The sequence below is a fragment of the Exophiala xenobiotica genome (genome assembly GCF_000835505.1).
Source record: "Exophiala xenobiotica strain CBS 118157 unplaced genomic scaffold supercont1.4, whole genome shotgun sequence".
Lineage (NCBI taxonomy): Eukaryota > Fungi > Ascomycota > Eurotiomycetes > Chaetothyriales > Herpotrichiellaceae > Exophiala > Exophiala xenobiotica.
In genome coordinates, this window is record NW_013562491.1 from 1848391 (window position 1) to 1866757 (window position 18367).

Sequence of the window (18367 nt, forward strand, 5' to 3'; positions counted from 1 at the left end):
CAATGCTGGACTACAATGCTGGACATACAAGGCTGGACATACAATGCTGGACATACAACGCTGGACATACAATGCTGCGACTCCTTATCGATCTACAGTGCCGGCCGCAGAAGAGTGTCTATCCCATACAGTGCTCACCGTGGTGTTTCTTTACAACTTCGCCTCCCGGCCCGACTCAGCCTTCGCCATCTCTCTCAGGATCCGCTTCAATGGCTTCCCGGTTGCATTTCGTGGGACCGCATCGACGAAGCGCACTCCGCCAGAAAGCTCCTTGTACTTTGCCAACCTTTCCTTACAATACGACTTGACCTCGTCTTCTGTCAAGTTCTTCGCATCCCCTGTCGGTTTGCGCGCAACATATGCTCGGGGCATCTCGACTTCCGGCTCATCCTTCTTCTGGATTCCAATGACGGCAGCATCTTGGATGTGCGGATGCGCGAGCAGGACACCTTCAATCTCGGCCGGTGCCACCTGGAAGCCTCGGACCTTGATCAATTCCTTCTTGCGATCGATGATGTACCATTTCTTGGTCTTTGAGTCACAGTACATGACGTCTCCGGTCTTGAAGTATCCTTCGTCGTCGAATGAGTCCTTTGTCGCCGTTTCATTGCCAAAGTAGCTTGTTATGATGGTCGGACCTCGGATGCAGAGTTCACCAGGCACGTTGTAAGCGGTGATGTCTTTGCCATTGTCGTCAATGAGTCTTGTTCGGGGTCAGCACGACAGGTGAGAGGGACTTCACATAGAGACTGCTTACTTGACGTCCAAATTTGGCATCATTCGCCCCACGCTGCCGGTGTCGTCCCTCTCGGGGTAATAGAACTTGGAGGCCACGCAGCTGGTCTCGGTCATTCCCCAGACTTGAGTAAAGGCGGCTCCGGGGCCTATGATTTTCTGAAGCGCGTTTTGGTGCTCCTTGTCCAAAGGTCCGGCTCCGCACAAGATGACTTTGAGCGTGTGCATGTTGTACTCGTGAATCGCCGGATATTTCAGCATCGCAACGGCAACGGGAGGAACGAGGACCAATTCCGTGAGCTGATACTTGGGTATTGACGCGCAGACAGGTTGAAGCTCAAATCGACGGAGTATGTAGGTGGCATGACCCGCTCGTAAGGGAGCGATATGGGCTGTCGGTACCATTGCTGCGTGGAAGAGCGGGAGGTAAAGGCAGCGGCGTGGCTATATCAACGGTATGTTAGTCTCCCAATTGTCTTGCGCTCTGACGAGGACATCGCCAGACTCACTTCGTATGAAGGCGGGTTGACTTCATGGACCATCGTATGCTGGGCAATCAAGTTGTAATGAGAGATCGCAGCAGCCTTCGGCAAACCTGTTGTTCCACTGCTGTACAGTCTGGCTGCTGTTGTTTTCCGGGATATCTGTTCGTCGGCGAAGCGCACCCAGTCCCTCTCTCCATGATCGAATAGACTCTTCCAAGAGACGTAGCCGGAGGGGATTTCTTCATTCTGGGTATCAAATATCAAGATGTTGGATTTTGCTACGTCGCAATCCTTTGCAGCAGCAAGTACGGCTGGCAGAAGTTCAGGCTCCGCAATCACGAATTTTGCGTAGGAAGTCTTGAAGTGGTGAGTCAGCTCATATTGGGTGTAGGCTGGATTGGTGCCCGCAAAAACACCACCGGCGGCGACAATGCCCAGGAAGAGCATTGAATAGTGTATCTGAGTAGGTCAGTCGTTTTCATCAAAGGTGTCCGAGTCTGACGCACACTGTTGAAGCCATGAAGGCAGACGCAATCCCCAGGCGTAACCCCAATTGCGTGGAAGCCCGCGGCCAGTTGTCGTATAATCCTTCGAGCCTGATTTCCCGAGATCGACTTCGACGGATCAAGGGCATCGATATAGACCTGGCGAGGAGAAGACCGTGGTTAGGACTTCGGACGTGATCTGTGGTGGTGATGGATGGGTCTCCTCAATGTCACACTTACTGGCTTGTCTTGGTCGAATCTTGGTTCATCAAACATCCATGAAAGAATGTCTTTGTTGGGTATCGGCACAAATTCTTGTGCGAGGAATGGCATGTTGAATTAATCCAAACAGGCCACAGGAGATTTGTAGTCGATTGTCAGCGTTCTTTGACCTGTACGGGTCGTTCTGATGTAGTCTGGAGCGTGGCTGATGGTAGTATGGTACCTCGGACTCGATAGATTTGCATTGCCGAGCTCGGTGCCCTGATCAAATTAATTCGGGAAGTAGCATTGACCTGAGTAAGTCGGTTGTCAGGAGATGGTTGTTGGGTAGCCTAGTTATAAGTCCAGCAGTGAGAGCTGCCGCTGCTGGAAGCTCATAACATGATACGCACACGTCGTACTCCCTACGGGGGCCAGAATCCTGAAGCTGAGTCAGGCCTCGAGTGTCAGCGCCACTATAATCGACTTCACATAGAGTGACAGGAGATCCCTACATTCTCCAATATGCATCGGCTGGAGCAACTTTTTAGCGATTCTTAAGCTGTAACGACTGCCTGGGTAGTGATAGTGCAGGCTCACTAGGCCGAGGTTCCATTCGGCAACACTCGTCCTGGTTAGAGCTTCCCCAAGACTCCAGGCACTTCCCGCCTGTTAGTCTCTCCCCCAATGATGCCCAGCTCCCCTCAGTCTGTCGCGGGGGTTTGGGCACTAAAGCTGCTTATGGTTAGAGGTTCTAGGGGCCACGCTGCGCTATACCAGGCGTGACTAGTGAGGGAATTAGGCTATGGAGACCTCAAGCACGCGGGAGTTCTGGTTTTGGTCCGATTCACCGATTTCACCTTGGACTTGGACCAAAAGTCGACCTCTTTGTATCAATCCGATCAATTTTCCATGTCATCCTGGAGATATGATCCTACTCTGAAGGATGTAGTCCCTACAGTGTTGGAACTGCCCAACCTCAATGTGCGTCAAGTGGCAAGACACCATGGCGACCCACTATCATCAATGGCCCATCGCCAGAAGGGCAGGAAAGGCTTGTCTCAGCTGCAGAGCACGCAAGGTCAAATGCGATGTAGAAGCGCACGGTCAACCATGTACAAACTGTGTCACAGACGATACTGATTGTCGAGTCCAAAAGAGCAGAAGGGGCAGGTACGTCCAATGTCGAGTCACTCTTCCGTTTAACGGGATGCTGAGTGGCTTGATGTCAGAAAGCCATCAAAAGGCGACGCTCCCGCCAGAGCGCCGCAAGAGGACCACGAGTTTGAGTCTGTCAGCGTGCAAATGTCCTTTACTGATAGCGATTCGACTGCCCTGGGGCCCCCTCAGCCGATGAGGAGGCATACAACAGAGTGGCTGCCTGAGTACGAAAAGCACATGCCTTCTTGGGCGCCAGACAATGCAACACCTGCCAACAGCGGTGAGTTGAAGCGGGCCTCTCCTAAGGACTCTGTGCGCTCTAATACCGTGCAGATGGGCAGGCGCACTGGCTGTTTCAAAAAACCAACCATAACGCTCTTGAGCGACTCCATCACGAAGTGACCTGGGCATCTCTGATCGACCCAAATCGTGCCACCAACTTCGCATCGAGTACAGCTGATATTTCCGAGACTCCGACCACTTCTTCCAGTCTGTCGGTCGAAACCACCAATGACCAGCTTCCAGATTTCATCAAGCCGATTTCTCCCAACCTCAGCCCAGACGACATCGATTATCTCTCCAGGAAAGGCGCGTTTTGTATTCCCTCGCCATCCTTTCTCGATGCCTTGGTCCGGAGTTACATCAGATACTTCCACCCGTTCATGCCCCTTCTGGACCTGCCAACACTTTTTCATTGCATCAGCGGAAATCGTTCTCATGACGACCCCAAGGTCAGTATTCTGCTCTTCCAAGCAGTCATGTTCGCTGGTGCAACGTTCGTCGACCTCGATAAAATTTGGGGTGCAGGGTTCTCGACCAGGAGGGAGGCTAGAAAAGCATTCTATGACAGAGCCCGAGTTAGCTTCTTCCTTCAACAAGGACTTAGCTTCACCCTGCTAATTCTTCAAGCAGGTACTCTACGATCTTGACGTTGACTGCGACCGGATCCCCGTAATTCAAGCTGCGCTTTTACTAAGCTACTGGTCCGAAACCCCTGGTGATAACAAGGGTGGCTGGCATTGGACCGGGATCTGCTATTCTTTGGCACTCACGCTTGGACTTCATATAAAAGCCGACTCCGTCGTGCCTAACCGACACGTTCATCTTCGCAGAAGGATATGGTGGTCATTCTTTATGAGGGACAGACTACTAGCTCTTGCAATGTCGAGACCCCTCAGAATAAGAGAGAGTGAATTCAATACGCCAATGTTGACTTTGGACGACTTTGACCTTGGTGACTACGCAGCAGGACAACTAAACGACCCTGTTTTGACCACGGATTGCCAGACAGCTCTAGCTGAACTGTGCATCGAAATGGCCCGACTTTGTATGGAGATCGGAGCTGTGGTCGACCTGCACTTCTCTCTCCTACCGAGCAACGACCAAATGCAAGCTACTAAAGACCACACCGGAAGAACCACGACAATACTGTTTCCAAAATTCGATGCAGGCAAATTGAAATCAGTCTTGTTTCACGACCAAAAGCTGCGAGATTGGTTTGACAGCCGGTGTCCATCAGCAATGTTTCAATCACCAGTACCGACCGACAATCGAAGTTCATCTTCAGCACTATCTGTACACCAGGCTTTCCTGCACATCTGCTTTTGTTCAGCGATGTCGGCCTTGCATCGACCTTTGGTCGACCGCCGCAGTAATTCAGCGAACGATGCTGGATTTTCCGAATATCGCACATTATCCGTCATGAGAATCGAAGAGGCTGGGATTGAGATGGCTGCAATGAATCGTGGGTTACACGACCTCGACCTAGCCGGCTTCCTACCACCCACTGCTGCAACACTGGAGCTGCCTATTATCATCACACATGTTAAGAGGCTCCAGAAGAGTAGCCGGGTTGTCCTCCAGTCGCTTGAGTCGATATTTTACTGCCTGAAAGTGCTGGAGAAGATACAAGAACTCTATATTGGTGTCGACATGGTGATGGCGTTCGTTATGGACATTCTGAGAAGGGGAGATATTGTGCTGGAAACGGGAAGTAATGGAGAAATGACCACACTCGGCTATCAAGGCGACAGCTACAGTATCACAAATGCGATGTCGAAGTCTGCCACTGGACAACCAGATCCTCCGGCTGAGCAGAACCGCAGCGATTCAGAACCATGGTGGTTATCTAGGGAGAGCAATGCGAGAGATGGTCCCGCCATATCCAATGGACAACCGGGAGGTCTTTCCGATTCGAGTCTGGGATCGGCTCACACACCTTGTGATGCTCTTGATCTACCGCAGGCTCAATGGAACTCTTATGACGACATATTCCTCACCGAAGGAATGGACCCTGATTCTACATTCCGCCTGATGGTGGACTTTGAGAGCTTGAACGAGTTCGATCTGGCGGAGTTCGAGCCCGTGGCAGACACTGAAGTATAGCTTCGCTTACGCAGTCTATATGAACAATTTCGAAACAGATTGTTCACCCTATGACCTCCACATACTTGAAAGCGCGACAACGACTGGGATGTGTCGCAACTTTGGAACAGAATTGGGCCCTCTACCGGGCAGATGCTTCCCCGTGCCTGTCCACTGCGCCCTGATTGTTGCGTGTGTCTCTCGTTGAGAGATATAAGAATTACATGCATGTGCGGAGCAAAACCATACGGCCATAAGTTCGGGTTCTTCAGTCGTACAATATTACTTTGGCCAGGCGCCGTAGATACGTGGGCGTAGTTGTGGCACGTGACGTCGCAGGCCAACATCTCTTTGAGATTTGGTGACCCTTGCCCTGGTAAAACCGCTCCCGACTACTCCAGTTCGGTACAAGATGAGGCCGCATTAGACGCGAACGGTCAGGAACCACACCCATGGATGGCTTTTGTGTTGTGTGGCGTCATCAGCAGGCATTCATGGCGGGGGTGTTTTCTGAAGAGGCAAGCTTCAGAGCGATCATAAAATGTATTAAGTACTACTGAGAGACTTGTTCAGCTGACCTTCGGCCGCCAAACTCTTCAAGATGGCCACCGTTCTATACCTCTACTTTTTAGTAGGTCTTTGCGTTCATCTTGCTTTTACAGTTTCGCCTTACTCGACATACATCTATACTCCTGAGAAACGAACAATTCTTCCAGTCAGTGTTCACAACATCAACGGTACTTGTGACGGAGCAGCCAGCTTGACTTCTCCCCCAGGAGCTGCCCAATTTGGCCCAGCATCTGCTGTCACCTATGATTTCGGAAAGAATGTTGCTGGGATTGTTTCCTTCAACGTCACCTCGGTCGCCGGTACCGATGAATATATCGGCATCAGCTTCTCGGAGAGTTCTCTCTGGATCAACAGCGAGGGCTGCGACGCTACAGCAGACGCCGGCCTTGACGTAGCGCTATGGTGGAAGGTCGCAGCAAATAGCCTGTATACTGCAGCCAAGGAATTCCAGCGAGGCGGTTTCCGCTACCTCAACGTTTATCACAACACCAGCGGAACAGTCACGTTGGAGGGCCTCTCAATCTTCTTTACCGCTATTCCCCAGAAGCCAGAGTCCGAAATGAGGTCGTATACTGGCTACTTTCACAGCAATGACGAACAATTGAATCGAGTTTGGTATGCAGGGGCTTACACCAACCAAATGTGTACCATTGACGCCCAAGCGGGCGATTCTTTAGTCCATCTTGGTACGGTGATGTCAAATGAAAGTATATCCGGAGCTACGATCACATGGTATAACAACTACACAGTCGCCAATGGCACCAGCGTCCTCGTTGACGGTGCAAAGCGGGACAGATTGGTATGGCCAGGCGACATTGCGATTTCTGGCCCCTCAACATTTGTCTCAACCAATGATATGGACGCAATCAAGAATGGCTTAGATTCTTTACTGTTGCTACAGAACTCCTCGGGTGCTCTCCCATATGCTGGAGTGCCCTTCGCCGAACTAGGTCTTGGCTTCAGCTTCACCTACCACCTGTACTCCCTCATCGACATCCACGACTACTACCTCTACACAGGCGACATCGACTACCTCTCCAGAAACTGGGCCGCCTTCAAGCTTGCTCTTGAGTACTCGCTCAGCTTTATTGACTCAACCGGCCTTCAATACGTTACGAAACCCAACGACTGGCTCCGCTTCGGGATGGGTGGTCACAACATCGAAGCCAATGCAATCCTCTACTACACTCTCAACCTTGGTATCAAGCTCGCACGGATCCTCAACGACAACAGCGTACCATCGAAGTACTCTTCAGCTGCATCCGGCATCAAGACGGCCGCGAACAGACTCCTCTGGGACCCGAAGATGAATCTCTACCGCGACAACGACACCGAACCCCTCACCTCGCTCCACCCTCAAGACGGCAACTCCTGGGCCATCGTCGCCGGGCTCACCGAGTCTACGGCACAGAGCATCAACATCTCCGACGCCCTGAAAGCCCGCTGGGGTCCATACGGTGCGCCTGCGCCTGAAGCAGGTGCTACCGTGTCCCCTTTCATCTCTGGCTTTGAGCTGCAAGCACACTACCTTGCCGGCCGGCCGCAATACGCTGTCCAGTTGATGAAGACGATGTGGGCGGACTTCATGCTCGACGATCCGCGCATGACCAACAGCACCTTCATCGAGGGATACTCCACTAACGGCGACTTGCACTACGCGCCATACACCAACGACCCGCGTATCTCCCACGCCCACGGCTGGGCGACGGGCCCAACTTCCACCCTCACCTTCCACGCCGCCGGCCTGCAGATCACCGGCGCAGCCGGAAGCAGCTGGTCCATATCGCCCAACCTCGGCGGACTGATAGAAGTGGAGGCCGGCTACCAGACGACGCTCGGCTCCTTCTCCGTGAAGGTGAATAGTGGCAAGAACGGGGGGATGAGCATTGAGTTCAACACGCCGGCAAATACGAGTGGCGTTCTGTCCGTTGCGTATCCCGCTGCTGGTGGGACCTTGACGATCAAGAACAAATCCAGCAAGGCCAAGGACATTGTCGTGAGCATGGAACCTGGCGGTTCAGGCAGAGTCGAAGTGGATGGACTGGCTGGTGGGGAGTACACGGCTACTTTGAGTGTTGATTGAAAACGACTGCATAGCCATCCTCATGGGCAAACTGAATAGTCTATTACTATATCCCAAAAAAATAGGGGAGGTAGTTTTTACCCTTCGTGAGCACGCGGAGCGCTGGTGTGTGGCCAGTGGGACGATGGATTCACACCTTCTCGTGGTGTCCGGTGTAAGTAGCTATGTAGACAGCGAAACCAAGATGAATCCGCGGTGAATCGCGGGTCAGCAGCCTTACGCTTGCGAAGCGTCGTATGTATTACCCGGTAGTTCGTGATGTACTGAGTGAGAACCGAAATGAACTCGAGGGTTTATAAATCCCCTTCCTCGGGGTCGTTTGCACAATGCGCCAGACATCATTGCTCCCCAGATCTTCATATTTCTCGATGCTATCCTCATTGGAAGCTGAGCTTGATCTTCAAATGTCTCGCGGACAACATCATGCTGGAAGATTTCAGGACCGAGCTCACGAGAATACAAGAAGGCCACTCCGTTGGTGAATAGTACGACGCCGAGGAAGAGGCGCCAAACGACGGGGTGTGCCACAGACCGAGAATGACAAAGGGTTTAATCTAGAAGCGGGCGCTCTATTACCAATGGGAAATTCCCACTGGTTGTCACTTACAGAATTCGATACTTAAATGCTGCGGCTGTGGTGAAGACTGATGTGAACACAAATCCACTATGGTTGCCTTATATCAATATTTTCTCTTTTTCTCGAGCGAGTTCATTAGCAATATCTTTGGAACCAGAAGGCAATTTCCAGGGAATTAATAGCTGATACTTGGTATCTTCAGGTGTTTCACCAACAAGTGGATTTGGCCAGAAGCCAGAATGCCAGTGAGTGAATTGTTTCCTGTGCTAGATGAAGTGACGGTAAGCACATTTCGCCCGCCTTTGCGACATCATTGCACTGACGATTCTATGCGCGTGATCGCCTTTAAGATATCCCGATGCTCACAAGAGTGTCGGGTGCCCCGCTCTTTATGTCTTGATTATTCTAGAATAAGAAGTCTAAAGAGTAATATATCGCTAATAGTTAAGAGGACGTAAGACTCTTATAAGTTTCCGTTATATACTGTTAGTGAATTTCATTCTACTATTATTGCTATAGTATCCTATTTATACGACGTTCAGTCGTTTTCCTAAGCTAGGATTAGCGGCACGAATACTTCGATCTCTTAAGGATTCGAACCCTATATTTTATAACTATACTAACTAGTATTATAGATACTAACTAGTATTATAGGGTAGGTTTTAGATTCTCACTCTATGTAGGGGTTTTATTTTCTTTTTATTGCTACGGTTTATAGAGAGGATGTCCGTATCCAGTGATTCCTAGGGCGCTTATAACTCACTCGTAGATCATTCAGCGTATTTTTAATAAAAACGTTTGAGTTAGTCGAGACTAATCAGATTACGTGGTCAGACGCTACCGGAGGACCTTGTTGTTAGTAAAGCTGATCGCATTTCTGATTACCACTAGCGACGGAACCTGTTGTCCTACGGTGAACCACGACACATTTCCTCCCTACTTCCACAGTTTTACGTGGAAAAATGTCCTTGGCCCTCCCGCGGCAAGGTGTGCGGGTCTTGGCTATGGAAGAGAAATAGCGACACGTAAAAACTCGACTGCAGCTTAGCTTTATGGAGCATCGTGGAGCTTGTTGGACTCGGACAACGCCACCAGGGCACGGTTTCAGGTCTTGGATTCGGCGCCGCCGCGGTTACTTCACCAGCTCGCTCTATTCCTCCTGGGATACCCAGTTCTACCCGGAAGGAGTGGGATCTTGGATGGTCAAGGTCAACATCAATCCTGAAGGCGGTATGAAGCTCGATCCAGACTTCTACATCCGGGGAGACATGATTTCAGCGGTCTTAGTGTCCATCAAATAAGGCTCCAGGGCGGCGATGCCTCCACTGATTCATATTGCTGACGGCATCGCGGGCGCGCAAATAGTGTCAGACTCGTTGGTCTCATCTTTGATGTACAGTTTCTGTGCAAGGCTGAGTAGGATCCTAGTTTCAGCATTCATAAATGCGCCTTTATATTTGAGTCATTAATGCGATTCTTTGTGATAACTAGTACTGGCTTGAGTACCTACTTCGCTTTCATGCCCAGGGATTCGAAGCATGACAGGGGCAATGCCTGAGATGAATCTGGGTCTCCGTCTCGAGACTTTGTGACGAGCTAGTACGTATGGTTCGTGATGGGTGTGCTGCGCTGCGGTAAACAGCGCAACGAAAGACGCGGGCTACACAGCCCTGGGACATCTCCACCACTGTCACCTACGGCATGGGTTTTTAAGCGTTCAACCACTGGTCGCGTACAAATTGGCGGCTTCGACCTCTCGCACCCATAATCCCCAAGCCCGCGCCCATCCAGTCAACGCGATCCCCGTCGCCCCCTTGATCTCGTCGTCACGCAGATAGTGGATCTCTGTGGGCGGTTCTCCTGTGCCACGGTATGCAGCGCTGAGACCGAGGCTCGCTGTCTGAATAGCCGCATTCTCTCTTGTGTATATGGCGCGGAACACGCATTCCTCGATGCTCCGTGCAGCTACTGTATACCCGTGACCGCGCATGAGGACGACAGAATGGTCTGGCTCATCCTTGCCGGTCTGTGTGCTTGCATCTGCGGCACGGAAGCAGGCGGCAAGCGATTCTCCCAAGTGGAGACTGCGAATCAAGAGGTCACGAGTCGTGCCGGGCTCGTAATGCTTTGCGACATCATAAACAGGGGTTGAGGGTCCTGGTGCTTGTAAGTACGGCGTCTCGCTTGCAGAAGCAGGACCAAGGCTTACCTAGGAACCCGGCCATATGAAGGCATGGCTTCAAGGGTACTCCTGTGCCTAAAGTTCAATGTCGATCTCTGGGGGACCTCGAAATGAGGAGAAACTTCGTACCGGAGATAGTGTAAGGAACAACTGCGCTAGCATGGCTGTGGATGACGCTGTTGACGCCCGGATACCTTTTGTATATCTCGCTGTGGATGTACCTTTCGATGTAGCCTGCGGGAGCGTTGCTGTCAACCGGAGTTGCATCAGACACATTGTACTCCACCAGGTCTTGTGGGGAAGCGATGTTTGCGGGGGCCATATTGCGAGGCATGATAAAGATGCTTGGTGTTGACGGATGTCGGAACGACAGATGCCCGTAGGCATCCAGAATCCTGTTCATCGTCAGCTGCTCATGGCCTCCTGCTGTATCATTCTCCTTTTACCCGTGGTAGTGAAGGACGTGACTGCCGGTGATGCAGTTCTGGTACAGTCTGCGAAGTTGCTGCTGGGTTTCCATATTGTCGGGCGGTGTTGAAGACAACCGAGGAAAGCCAAGCTGCTGCATTGATAACCCTGCCTGTCCTGTCCGGATCTTGGTGGGACCAATGTGACCTGAAGGTGGATCTGTAAGCGGTGATGGCGGCAAGCACCAAGCAGCCAAGCAGGTATGTGTTCCCAACAACGATACCTTCACGTGTGAGCTTCGTATAGGGACGTTCCTCCAGAGTTCAAGAGGAGGGGGCGTCCGGCCACTTTGCGTGCCGATTCCGAGTCGGACTCCTGAGTTCGTGGGACCAAACATGATGCATCCGATTCGACATTCCCCCGCTTTGGTACACCAGGGCAAAAGTGGTCCCTGTTCAGACCTGGCAGGAGGGTAGGTGTATGGTGCGTTGAGACGATAAAAGACTTCGAATGCTGTCCAGAGAAAAAGTATCTTGAAAGAAGGACTACTTACTTCGATTTAGGAAGTGTTGGCCCCCCCCACCCCAGCCATTAGTTTTCCAGCCTGGACTCGACATCATGATCACGAAACTTGCAGCAAACATCCCAAACGTCGAAACAGACGAGACTGGGGAGCCGCGGCTCCCTCGATCATACACCTTGAAATTCGTTGGTGACTGGGGCGGCGCCAACTTTCACCGCATATGCAGCTGGCTAACCCAACAGTTCTGCGACCGTGCAGGCCCAGGAAGCCGGACGTCGATCTGGAGTCTGCGCGACGGAGGACTAGATGGCCTCATGCAGGTCCACGACGGAGAAGTGGACCTGGCCATCAGCACGCCAGCAGCTCTCATGGGCAAGGCTTTGACAGGCGATGCTCCATTTTCCAAGGCGATGCCACACCTGCGAGCCATAGGCACATTACCACAGAACGACAGGCTGGTCCTCGCCGTCCACCCAAAGCACAACATCCAATCCTTTGAAGACCTCAGAAGACAGAGGCCAGCCCTGCGTATAGCAACGTCCGTGAATGACGGGACCAATTTCATCGGCTACGTCGCCGAGGAGTTCTTGCATGCCCATGGAATCTCGAAAGCCACCCTCGAGAGCTGGGGTGGAGCTCTGCTGACTGCACAGAGGCCCGAGCAATGTACCGCTCTCGTCGAAGACGGACAGGCGGACGCCCTCCTCCAAGAGGCCATCATGACAGTGTGGTGGAGGCGGCTCGTCGAGGAGGACTTGTTGGTTCCACTCCCGGCCGAAGCAGGCGCCTTGGAGAGCCTGCGGAAATCCGTCGGCCTGGGCACGAATCCGCTACCGGCAGGCTGGTGGAACAATCTGTCCACGGATCTGCCGGCGTTGGATTTCTCGGATTTTGTCATTTTCGTCCGCGACGACATGCCAATGGAAGTCGCATATCTGCTGACGTGGTGTCTGGTCGAGACAAGGCACATGCTCGAAGGACAGTACAAACATATCCCTCCAGAGAAGAGCCCCTTGTCGTATCCTCTCGACCCGGGGAGGATGGCGCAGACGCCGATACCACTCCATGAGGGCGCAAATGTGTACTATTCGGAAATGAAAGACCGATCGAAAGATGATAGCAAGCGGAAGAAAGTTATCTCGCCGTTCTGACCGCTGATGAAGAAGTCAAGATGCTGCCGAAAAGCGAAGCGATTTACTACAGAGAAAAAGTGTCCATAATAAGCTCGATGTCTCGTTATTATCATTAACAAAATCTATACCACTGATATAGTTGCCTGACACGAGACCAATAAGTCGCGTTGGAGGCGCTGAGGACACCACAAAGTACCGACATAGAAGTGAAAAAGTCCTCAACACAGCCATAATGTCCTTTCTTTTTCTTTTTCTTTCCGTTCACCCTCCAGCAACCCCGAAGCTGATGCTAAGAAGATCGCAGCATCGCTGTTCGAAGAGCCTGCGAACTCACGCTCTGCACGATCCCGTCCTTGTCAAAGCCGATGACAAACGCATCTGTGGCCAAGTTGTTATATATTGCCTGGTCAACCTGCAGCCAGTAGTCGTTGTACTCCGACCATGGATCTCCTGTGGCGGGCTCGCCGTTAGGATTGATCAACGTGTCGAGGTGATACTTGTAGTACGTGAGACCGTCAGCCTGGGTGCTCAGGTCTGTCGGAAAGAGGCGGAAGTCGGCGTAGGACGCCAGATATTCCTGGGTCAGGAAATTCGTGCCGTTGCTGATCCACTGTTCGACCTTGATGCCTGGACCGCCGTCGACAGCCAATGTGATGGATGAGTTGCGATCAGTCGATTTGAAAGTGCCGGTAAAAGCGTTCTTGGCTTGCTCTTTGGCTGCTGCTTCTGCGGCTTTGTACTAGATTATCCCAGTTAGTGCTCCGCTCCTGTATCATACGCCACTTTATTCGACTTACGAATATATCAACCAAAGTCCCTCGAATGGGAGGTACTTGTCGATTGGGGCTGTCGCCAGCTGCCAGGACGGTGATACCGATGTTGTAGTCTGGCACCAACCCGAAGTATGTCGAGTATACGCCGATGTCGCCAGACTTGGTGTATGTATCGACGATTCGGCTGGCATTGATGATTGTATTGGTAGGCACTGTAATCCTGTAGATTTCCCAAGGAGCCTGTCAAGCAGAGAGATTAGTGACACATCACAGGAGCGTCGACTCTCAGACTTACACCAACCGCCGATTCCCACTGAGAGGTAAATGATGTTGGTTTCATCCACCTCCGCGTAACAAAGCCCGGCAACATCTTGTAGCTCAGAATGGCTTGGCCCCAAGTTCGGAGGTCTTTGGTGGAAGTGTATTGATTGCCGGCCCTAATTCAAGACAATCAGTGTTGCAATCCCAAGGTCAGACTTGACGTCAAACTCACGGCCCCTGAATGCCTATGTCGTATGAGAATAGTGCGAAGCTGTCGTTCCGTGGGATGATAGCATCGGCGTCTGGGCCAGGCACTGTGGGCGTTGTTGAGGCCATTCCGAGCTTGTTGATGAAGGTATCACGTTGACCATCCAAGATGGACCGTCCGGTGATATTCTCATAGGCAAGTCCGAGTATAGCATATGCGAGGTTTGAATAAGTAGGAGTTGTATAAGACGGATAGACTGGAGGGTGTTCGATGACACCCTTGAGAAATTCTAGGAGAATGAGAAGCAAGCTCAATTCACTCGAGGATGGACTTCACTTACGCGCTCGGCTGCATGTTGGTAGTGTGTCGCCATAGGAGTTGCATTCTATAATGGTTTCATTTCCAAGCGGAGGGTATCCGTCGACGTCAACCGTATCGGATACAGGTGGAGACTGGAAGGACTGAATAGCCAGGTCGCCTAGATGGACTGCAGCAATAGTAAGCAAACCATTTGATATCTCTCGGATGCTAGGGCACTTACAATCACGTCCAATGCCCGAGATCTGGGAGGCCAGAGATCCGACGGTGACTTCACTCCAATTGGTCGATAGGAGCGGGTTCGTATAAGACTGGGCAGCTGCCGCCAATTCGGGCTATAGCTGTCAGTGGTGTTATCTTGAGTCTGTCAAAGAGGAGCATCACTCTACTCACAACGTATTTGGTGATTGGGTCTAGGTAGACTTGGTCTCCAATGTCAACCAACCAAGTATATATCGTTAGAAGCTTCCCCAGACTTCCAGTCCTGTAGATCGTGTTCTCGGAGAGCTTGCCCTTGGTGTACGAGCCGTTCAGCTGAGGTGCTTCAAAATGGAACTCGAAGAGAGGCTCGTTGCTTGTTAGACTGAACACCGATGCTGAGAAAGAGGTCGCCTGGTTGTCCAGCGGTCCATAGGTACTGTTCCCAGCAGCAATGATCTGGTTGATCGCGTTTGCTGCTTGCGTTTTGGCATTGGTAAAAGCTTCGAAGGAGTCATTGGCCGCTGGCTGATAGACTGGACCGAGAACAGCCAAGTCGATCTTTGGGTCCGTCTGGGCAAATGCAGAGAGGACGAAGCCTGCCCACAGAAGCAGAACCACGGCTTGGCCCGTCATTGTGTTCCTAGACAAAGCTGGTGTTAATCTGGCTTCTCACGTAACGGTATTGATAACGATTGTAATGGTGTGCTCCCCGAGCATCCGTACGAGATAAATGCCAGCCACAGCCAATAAGCACAGCTTCAAGCTGGCAGTGGCGAGTGTGCCGCCTTCACTTATATGACTGACCTTGCATGCTATCTCCAGGGAGGGCGAATGTTCCTCCGCATCTCGTTCGACGATAATTTCGTCTACAGAGACGCAATGTAACCATGATTGCCTGGCCGCGCGTGTAATTCCGTGCAGAAAGTGGTTAGGTGAAGATATGGGATGATTTTTCTCCGCGTCTCGTTCAATATGGAAGACGATGGACGCCAAGACAGTCGGCCATATTCGTTTCCTCTAACCACTCCGGAGTTGCACGAATAGCTGTCCATTCTTTTGCTTTGACCTCGTTTGTCGTCGGTTACTGCATCTCGCACGAGTCAATGTGGTGGCGCTACGATAGAAGGTGAGACGAGCACGGCGCCTCTGCCTTGGAACATGCTCTGTCTGTATCGGTGGAAAAGATAAATGATGGCCGGGAGTTGATCCAGGACATTGCCTCCAGATAGGAGGAGGATACTCTAGACCAACCCATGGGCTAACTAGGCCAAGGTCGACATCCGATAGCTGTTCACATATGCAGACGCTTATCTGCGGACTTGCTAAGGTAGGGGACGAGTACTAAATCCTCAGTGGTCCCGCATCGAGTGCCTTTCCCATTGTCCCCTCTTCTCATATCGCAAGCCAGCGCATCGCGTTGAGGCACGATTGCAAGTTGCCTCGAGAAGAAAGGAGTCACATAATTTGGTCCATCATGGCGCCCAATCCGGATATTGGTCATGTCTCCAGTGTCGAGGAGGACAGCATAGTCGAAGACAAGGAGCAGCTCAAGATTGCGGCCGATGGCACTGTCGTCGACCATGGTCTGCACCGAGCGTTGAAACAGCGCCATCTACAGATGATCGCTCTCGGTGGGGTGATCGGGTAAGCTTTTTCTTGTTCCACTGAAGATATCATGCTTATACTTTATATCCAGGGCCAGCATCTGGTATGGTACCGGGCTAGCCATTACAGAGTCAGGTCCGGTGAGTTACTCCACGTGGTGACTGACTGACTCCACGAGCTCACTGTGCTACAGGTTGGTGCATTTATCTGCTTCATTATTATCGGCATCGACGTTTTCTTCGTCATGCAAAGTCTCGGGGAGCTGTCAACAATGTATCCGACCACGGGTGCCTTCACCGAACTCGCTGGGCGTTTCATTGACCCTGCCGTCGCCGTGGGGCTGGGGTGGAATTACTGGTACTTAGTACGTGGGAGGTCGAATGTGTACACGGCAGACGGCCAGATGCTGATGTGACAAATATAGTGGGCTTCGAACATCGCCGCCGAGTACAACCTCATCAGCATAGTGATGAGTTACTGGACGGACAAAGTCCCCTCCTATGGCTGGATCTTGATCGCCTGGGCCTTCTACCAATGCATATCCTTCTTCGGCGTCATCGTATACGGCGAAATGGAGTTCTGGCTGGCCCTCTGGAAAATAATATGCGTGCTGGTCACCTTCCTCCTCACCATTCTCTGCAACACAGGCGCAATCGGTGGAGACTACATAGGTTTCCGGTATTGGAAGGAGCCTGGGCCTATCGTGAACGGCATCAATGGGTTTGGGCAATCCTTCGTCCTTGCTGCCGTTTACTACTGTGGCACTGAACTGGTTGCCATCACGGCTGGAGAAAGCCGTCGGCCCAACAAGGATGTGCCAAAGGTAAGTGGGATCACCGGATATACCAAGGAGGCATGGCTGACATTTCGACCGCAGGCCATCAAAGCAACCCTGTTCAGAGTCGTGTTCATATACTGGGGTCTGATCTTTTTCGCCGGGATCAGCGTGGCTTCGGACGATCCAGCCATCCTGACTGCCACAAGCCGTACTGGTATGTCGCCGTTTAGCATTGCGCTTCAGCATGCGGGCTGGTCGCACGGGCCGGACCTAATCAATGCCTTCATCTTCACAGCCACATTCTCCGCAGTCAACTCGTCCATCTACATTGCCTCACGCACATTGTACTCTCTTGCAGACTCCGGTCTTGCACCGAGATTCCTGGCCAAGACTGGGTACAGGGGAGTCCCAATCTACGCAGCCATTGTGTCCAACGCCGTAGGCCTATTGGCCCTGATCAACGTGGCCAGTGGGGCAGGGAAGGTCTTCAATTACATGATCGAGCTCTCTGGTGCCGCGACGTTCATCGCGTGGGCCTGCATTGGCATCACACACATCCGATTCCGCCGCGCCTGGAAACTTCAGGGCCACACGGTTGACGAGCTACCATTCCACGCGTTTTTGTATCCGTGGGGTGCATATTTCATCAGCGCACTGAACGTTTTCTTGCTCTTCATCCAAGGGTACGGGACACTGCTTACTCCCTTCAAGCCCGTCGACTTTGTCTTCTCGTACATTGTCATTGCCCTCTTCATCATCCTCCTGGCATTCTGGAAAGTCTACAAGAGGACAAAAGTGGTCAACCTGGCCGAAGTTGATTTGCAGTACGGCCGCAGGACTTACTTGGCCGGCGCGGATGAGTCTGAGGAGAAACCATCGATCCTCACCCGGGCAGCAAGGTCAATTGGGAGACGCTTTCACGCTTGAAATCGCGCTGAGCCATGGCTGTGTGTTCGACGGCATACAGAGATCTAGGCTGAATGGAGTAGAATTGATTGGTCGCAAGGATGTCGGTCAGCCTTGGTTAACGTGTCCTATGCCGTTGAAGAGATGATAAGACCAAGAACAAGATCAGAGGAAGAGCGGCCTGTAGATGATTTATCTCTCGAGCCTGTACACTTTCGACATTCGACATGCGACATGTCTGCCTGGATAGTCGCGAGCTCCTGTTCAATACGAGTCTTGCAGTTGCAGATAAAATAACCTCCTCATCAGTCTGGCTCAATTTCTTTACGATTTCTGGTGGACTTTTGTGTAGATTCATAAACAGAGGGGAACATACAAGTCATCTACGGTACTAAGTTAGTACAGTAGTA

At 51.8% G+C, this 18367-nt stretch overlaps 7 protein-coding genes across 7 annotated transcripts; 4 read left to right on the forward strand and 3 right to left on the reverse strand.

Annotated features, from left to right (window-relative positions):
• Positions 1–41: 41 nt before the first annotated feature.
• Positions 42–2306, reverse strand: PV05_06890 (uncharacterized protein). The gene is made up of 5 exons (XM_013459667.1): positions 1946–2306; positions 1727–1864; positions 1245–1679; positions 758–1179; positions 42–703 (listed from the first exon to the last, which is right to left on the reverse strand). The coding sequence occupies exons 1-5, from the start codon at positions 2036–2038 to the stop codon at positions 151–153; spliced, it is 1641 nt and encodes a 546-aa protein (XP_013315121.1). The 5' UTR covers positions 2039–2306; the 3' UTR covers positions 42–150.
• Positions 2307–3211: 905 nt separating this feature from the next.
• On the forward strand, positions 3212–5465 carry PV05_06891 (uncharacterized protein; the record flags this gene model as incomplete). Its single annotated transcript, XM_013459668.1, has 3 exons — positions 3212–3347; positions 3401–3924; positions 3980–5465. 3 exons carry the CDS (start codon positions 3212–3214, stop codon positions 5450–5452), a joined length of 2133 nt encoding a protein of 710 aa, XP_013315122.1. The 3' UTR covers positions 5453–5465.
• Positions 5466–6032: 567 nt separating this feature from the next.
• Positions 6033–8084, forward strand: PV05_06892 (uncharacterized protein; the record flags this gene model as incomplete). The annotated part of the gene is made up of 1 exon (XM_013459669.1): positions 6033–8084. One exon carries the CDS (start codon positions 6033–6035, stop codon positions 8082–8084), a length of 2052 nt encoding a protein of 683 aa, XP_013315123.1.
• A 2294-nt stretch (positions 8085–10378) lies between these two features.
• Positions 10379–11648, reverse strand: PV05_06893 (uncharacterized protein; the record flags this gene model as incomplete). Its single annotated transcript, XM_013459670.1, has 4 exons — positions 10379–10818; positions 10871–10918; positions 10973–11238; positions 11290–11648. 4 exons carry the CDS (start codon positions 11646–11648, stop codon positions 10379–10381), a joined length of 1113 nt encoding a protein of 370 aa, XP_013315124.1.
• A 221-nt stretch (positions 11649–11869) lies between these two features.
• On the forward strand, positions 11870–12925 carry PV05_06894 (uncharacterized protein; the record flags this gene model as incomplete). Its single annotated transcript, XM_013459671.1, has 2 exons — positions 11870–11959; positions 12017–12925. The coding sequence occupies 2 exons, from the start codon at positions 11870–11872 to the stop codon at positions 12923–12925; spliced, it is 999 nt and encodes a 332-aa protein (XP_013315125.1).
• A 69-nt stretch (positions 12926–12994) lies between these two features.
• PV05_06895 (uncharacterized protein) lies at positions 12995–15457 on the reverse strand. Its single transcript, XM_013459672.1, has 7 exons — positions 14861–15457; positions 14691–14802; positions 14490–14636; positions 14174–14438; positions 13976–14117; positions 13705–13920; positions 12995–13646 (listed from the first exon to the last, which is right to left on the reverse strand). The coding sequence occupies exons 1-7, from the start codon at positions 15299–15301 to the stop codon at positions 13197–13199; spliced, it is 1773 nt and encodes a 590-aa protein (XP_013315126.1). The 5' UTR covers positions 15302–15457; the 3' UTR covers positions 12995–13196.
• A 407-nt stretch (positions 15458–15864) lies between these two features.
• PV05_06896 (uncharacterized protein) lies at positions 15865–18261 on the forward strand. Its single transcript, XM_013459673.1, has 5 exons — positions 15865–16312; positions 16365–16413; positions 16467–16637; positions 16698–17096; positions 17151–18261. Exons 1-5 carry the CDS (start codon positions 16143–16145, stop codon positions 17976–17978), a joined length of 1617 nt encoding a protein of 538 aa, XP_013315127.1. The 5' UTR covers positions 15865–16142; the 3' UTR covers positions 17979–18261.
• Positions 18262–18367: the final 106 nt, after the last annotated feature.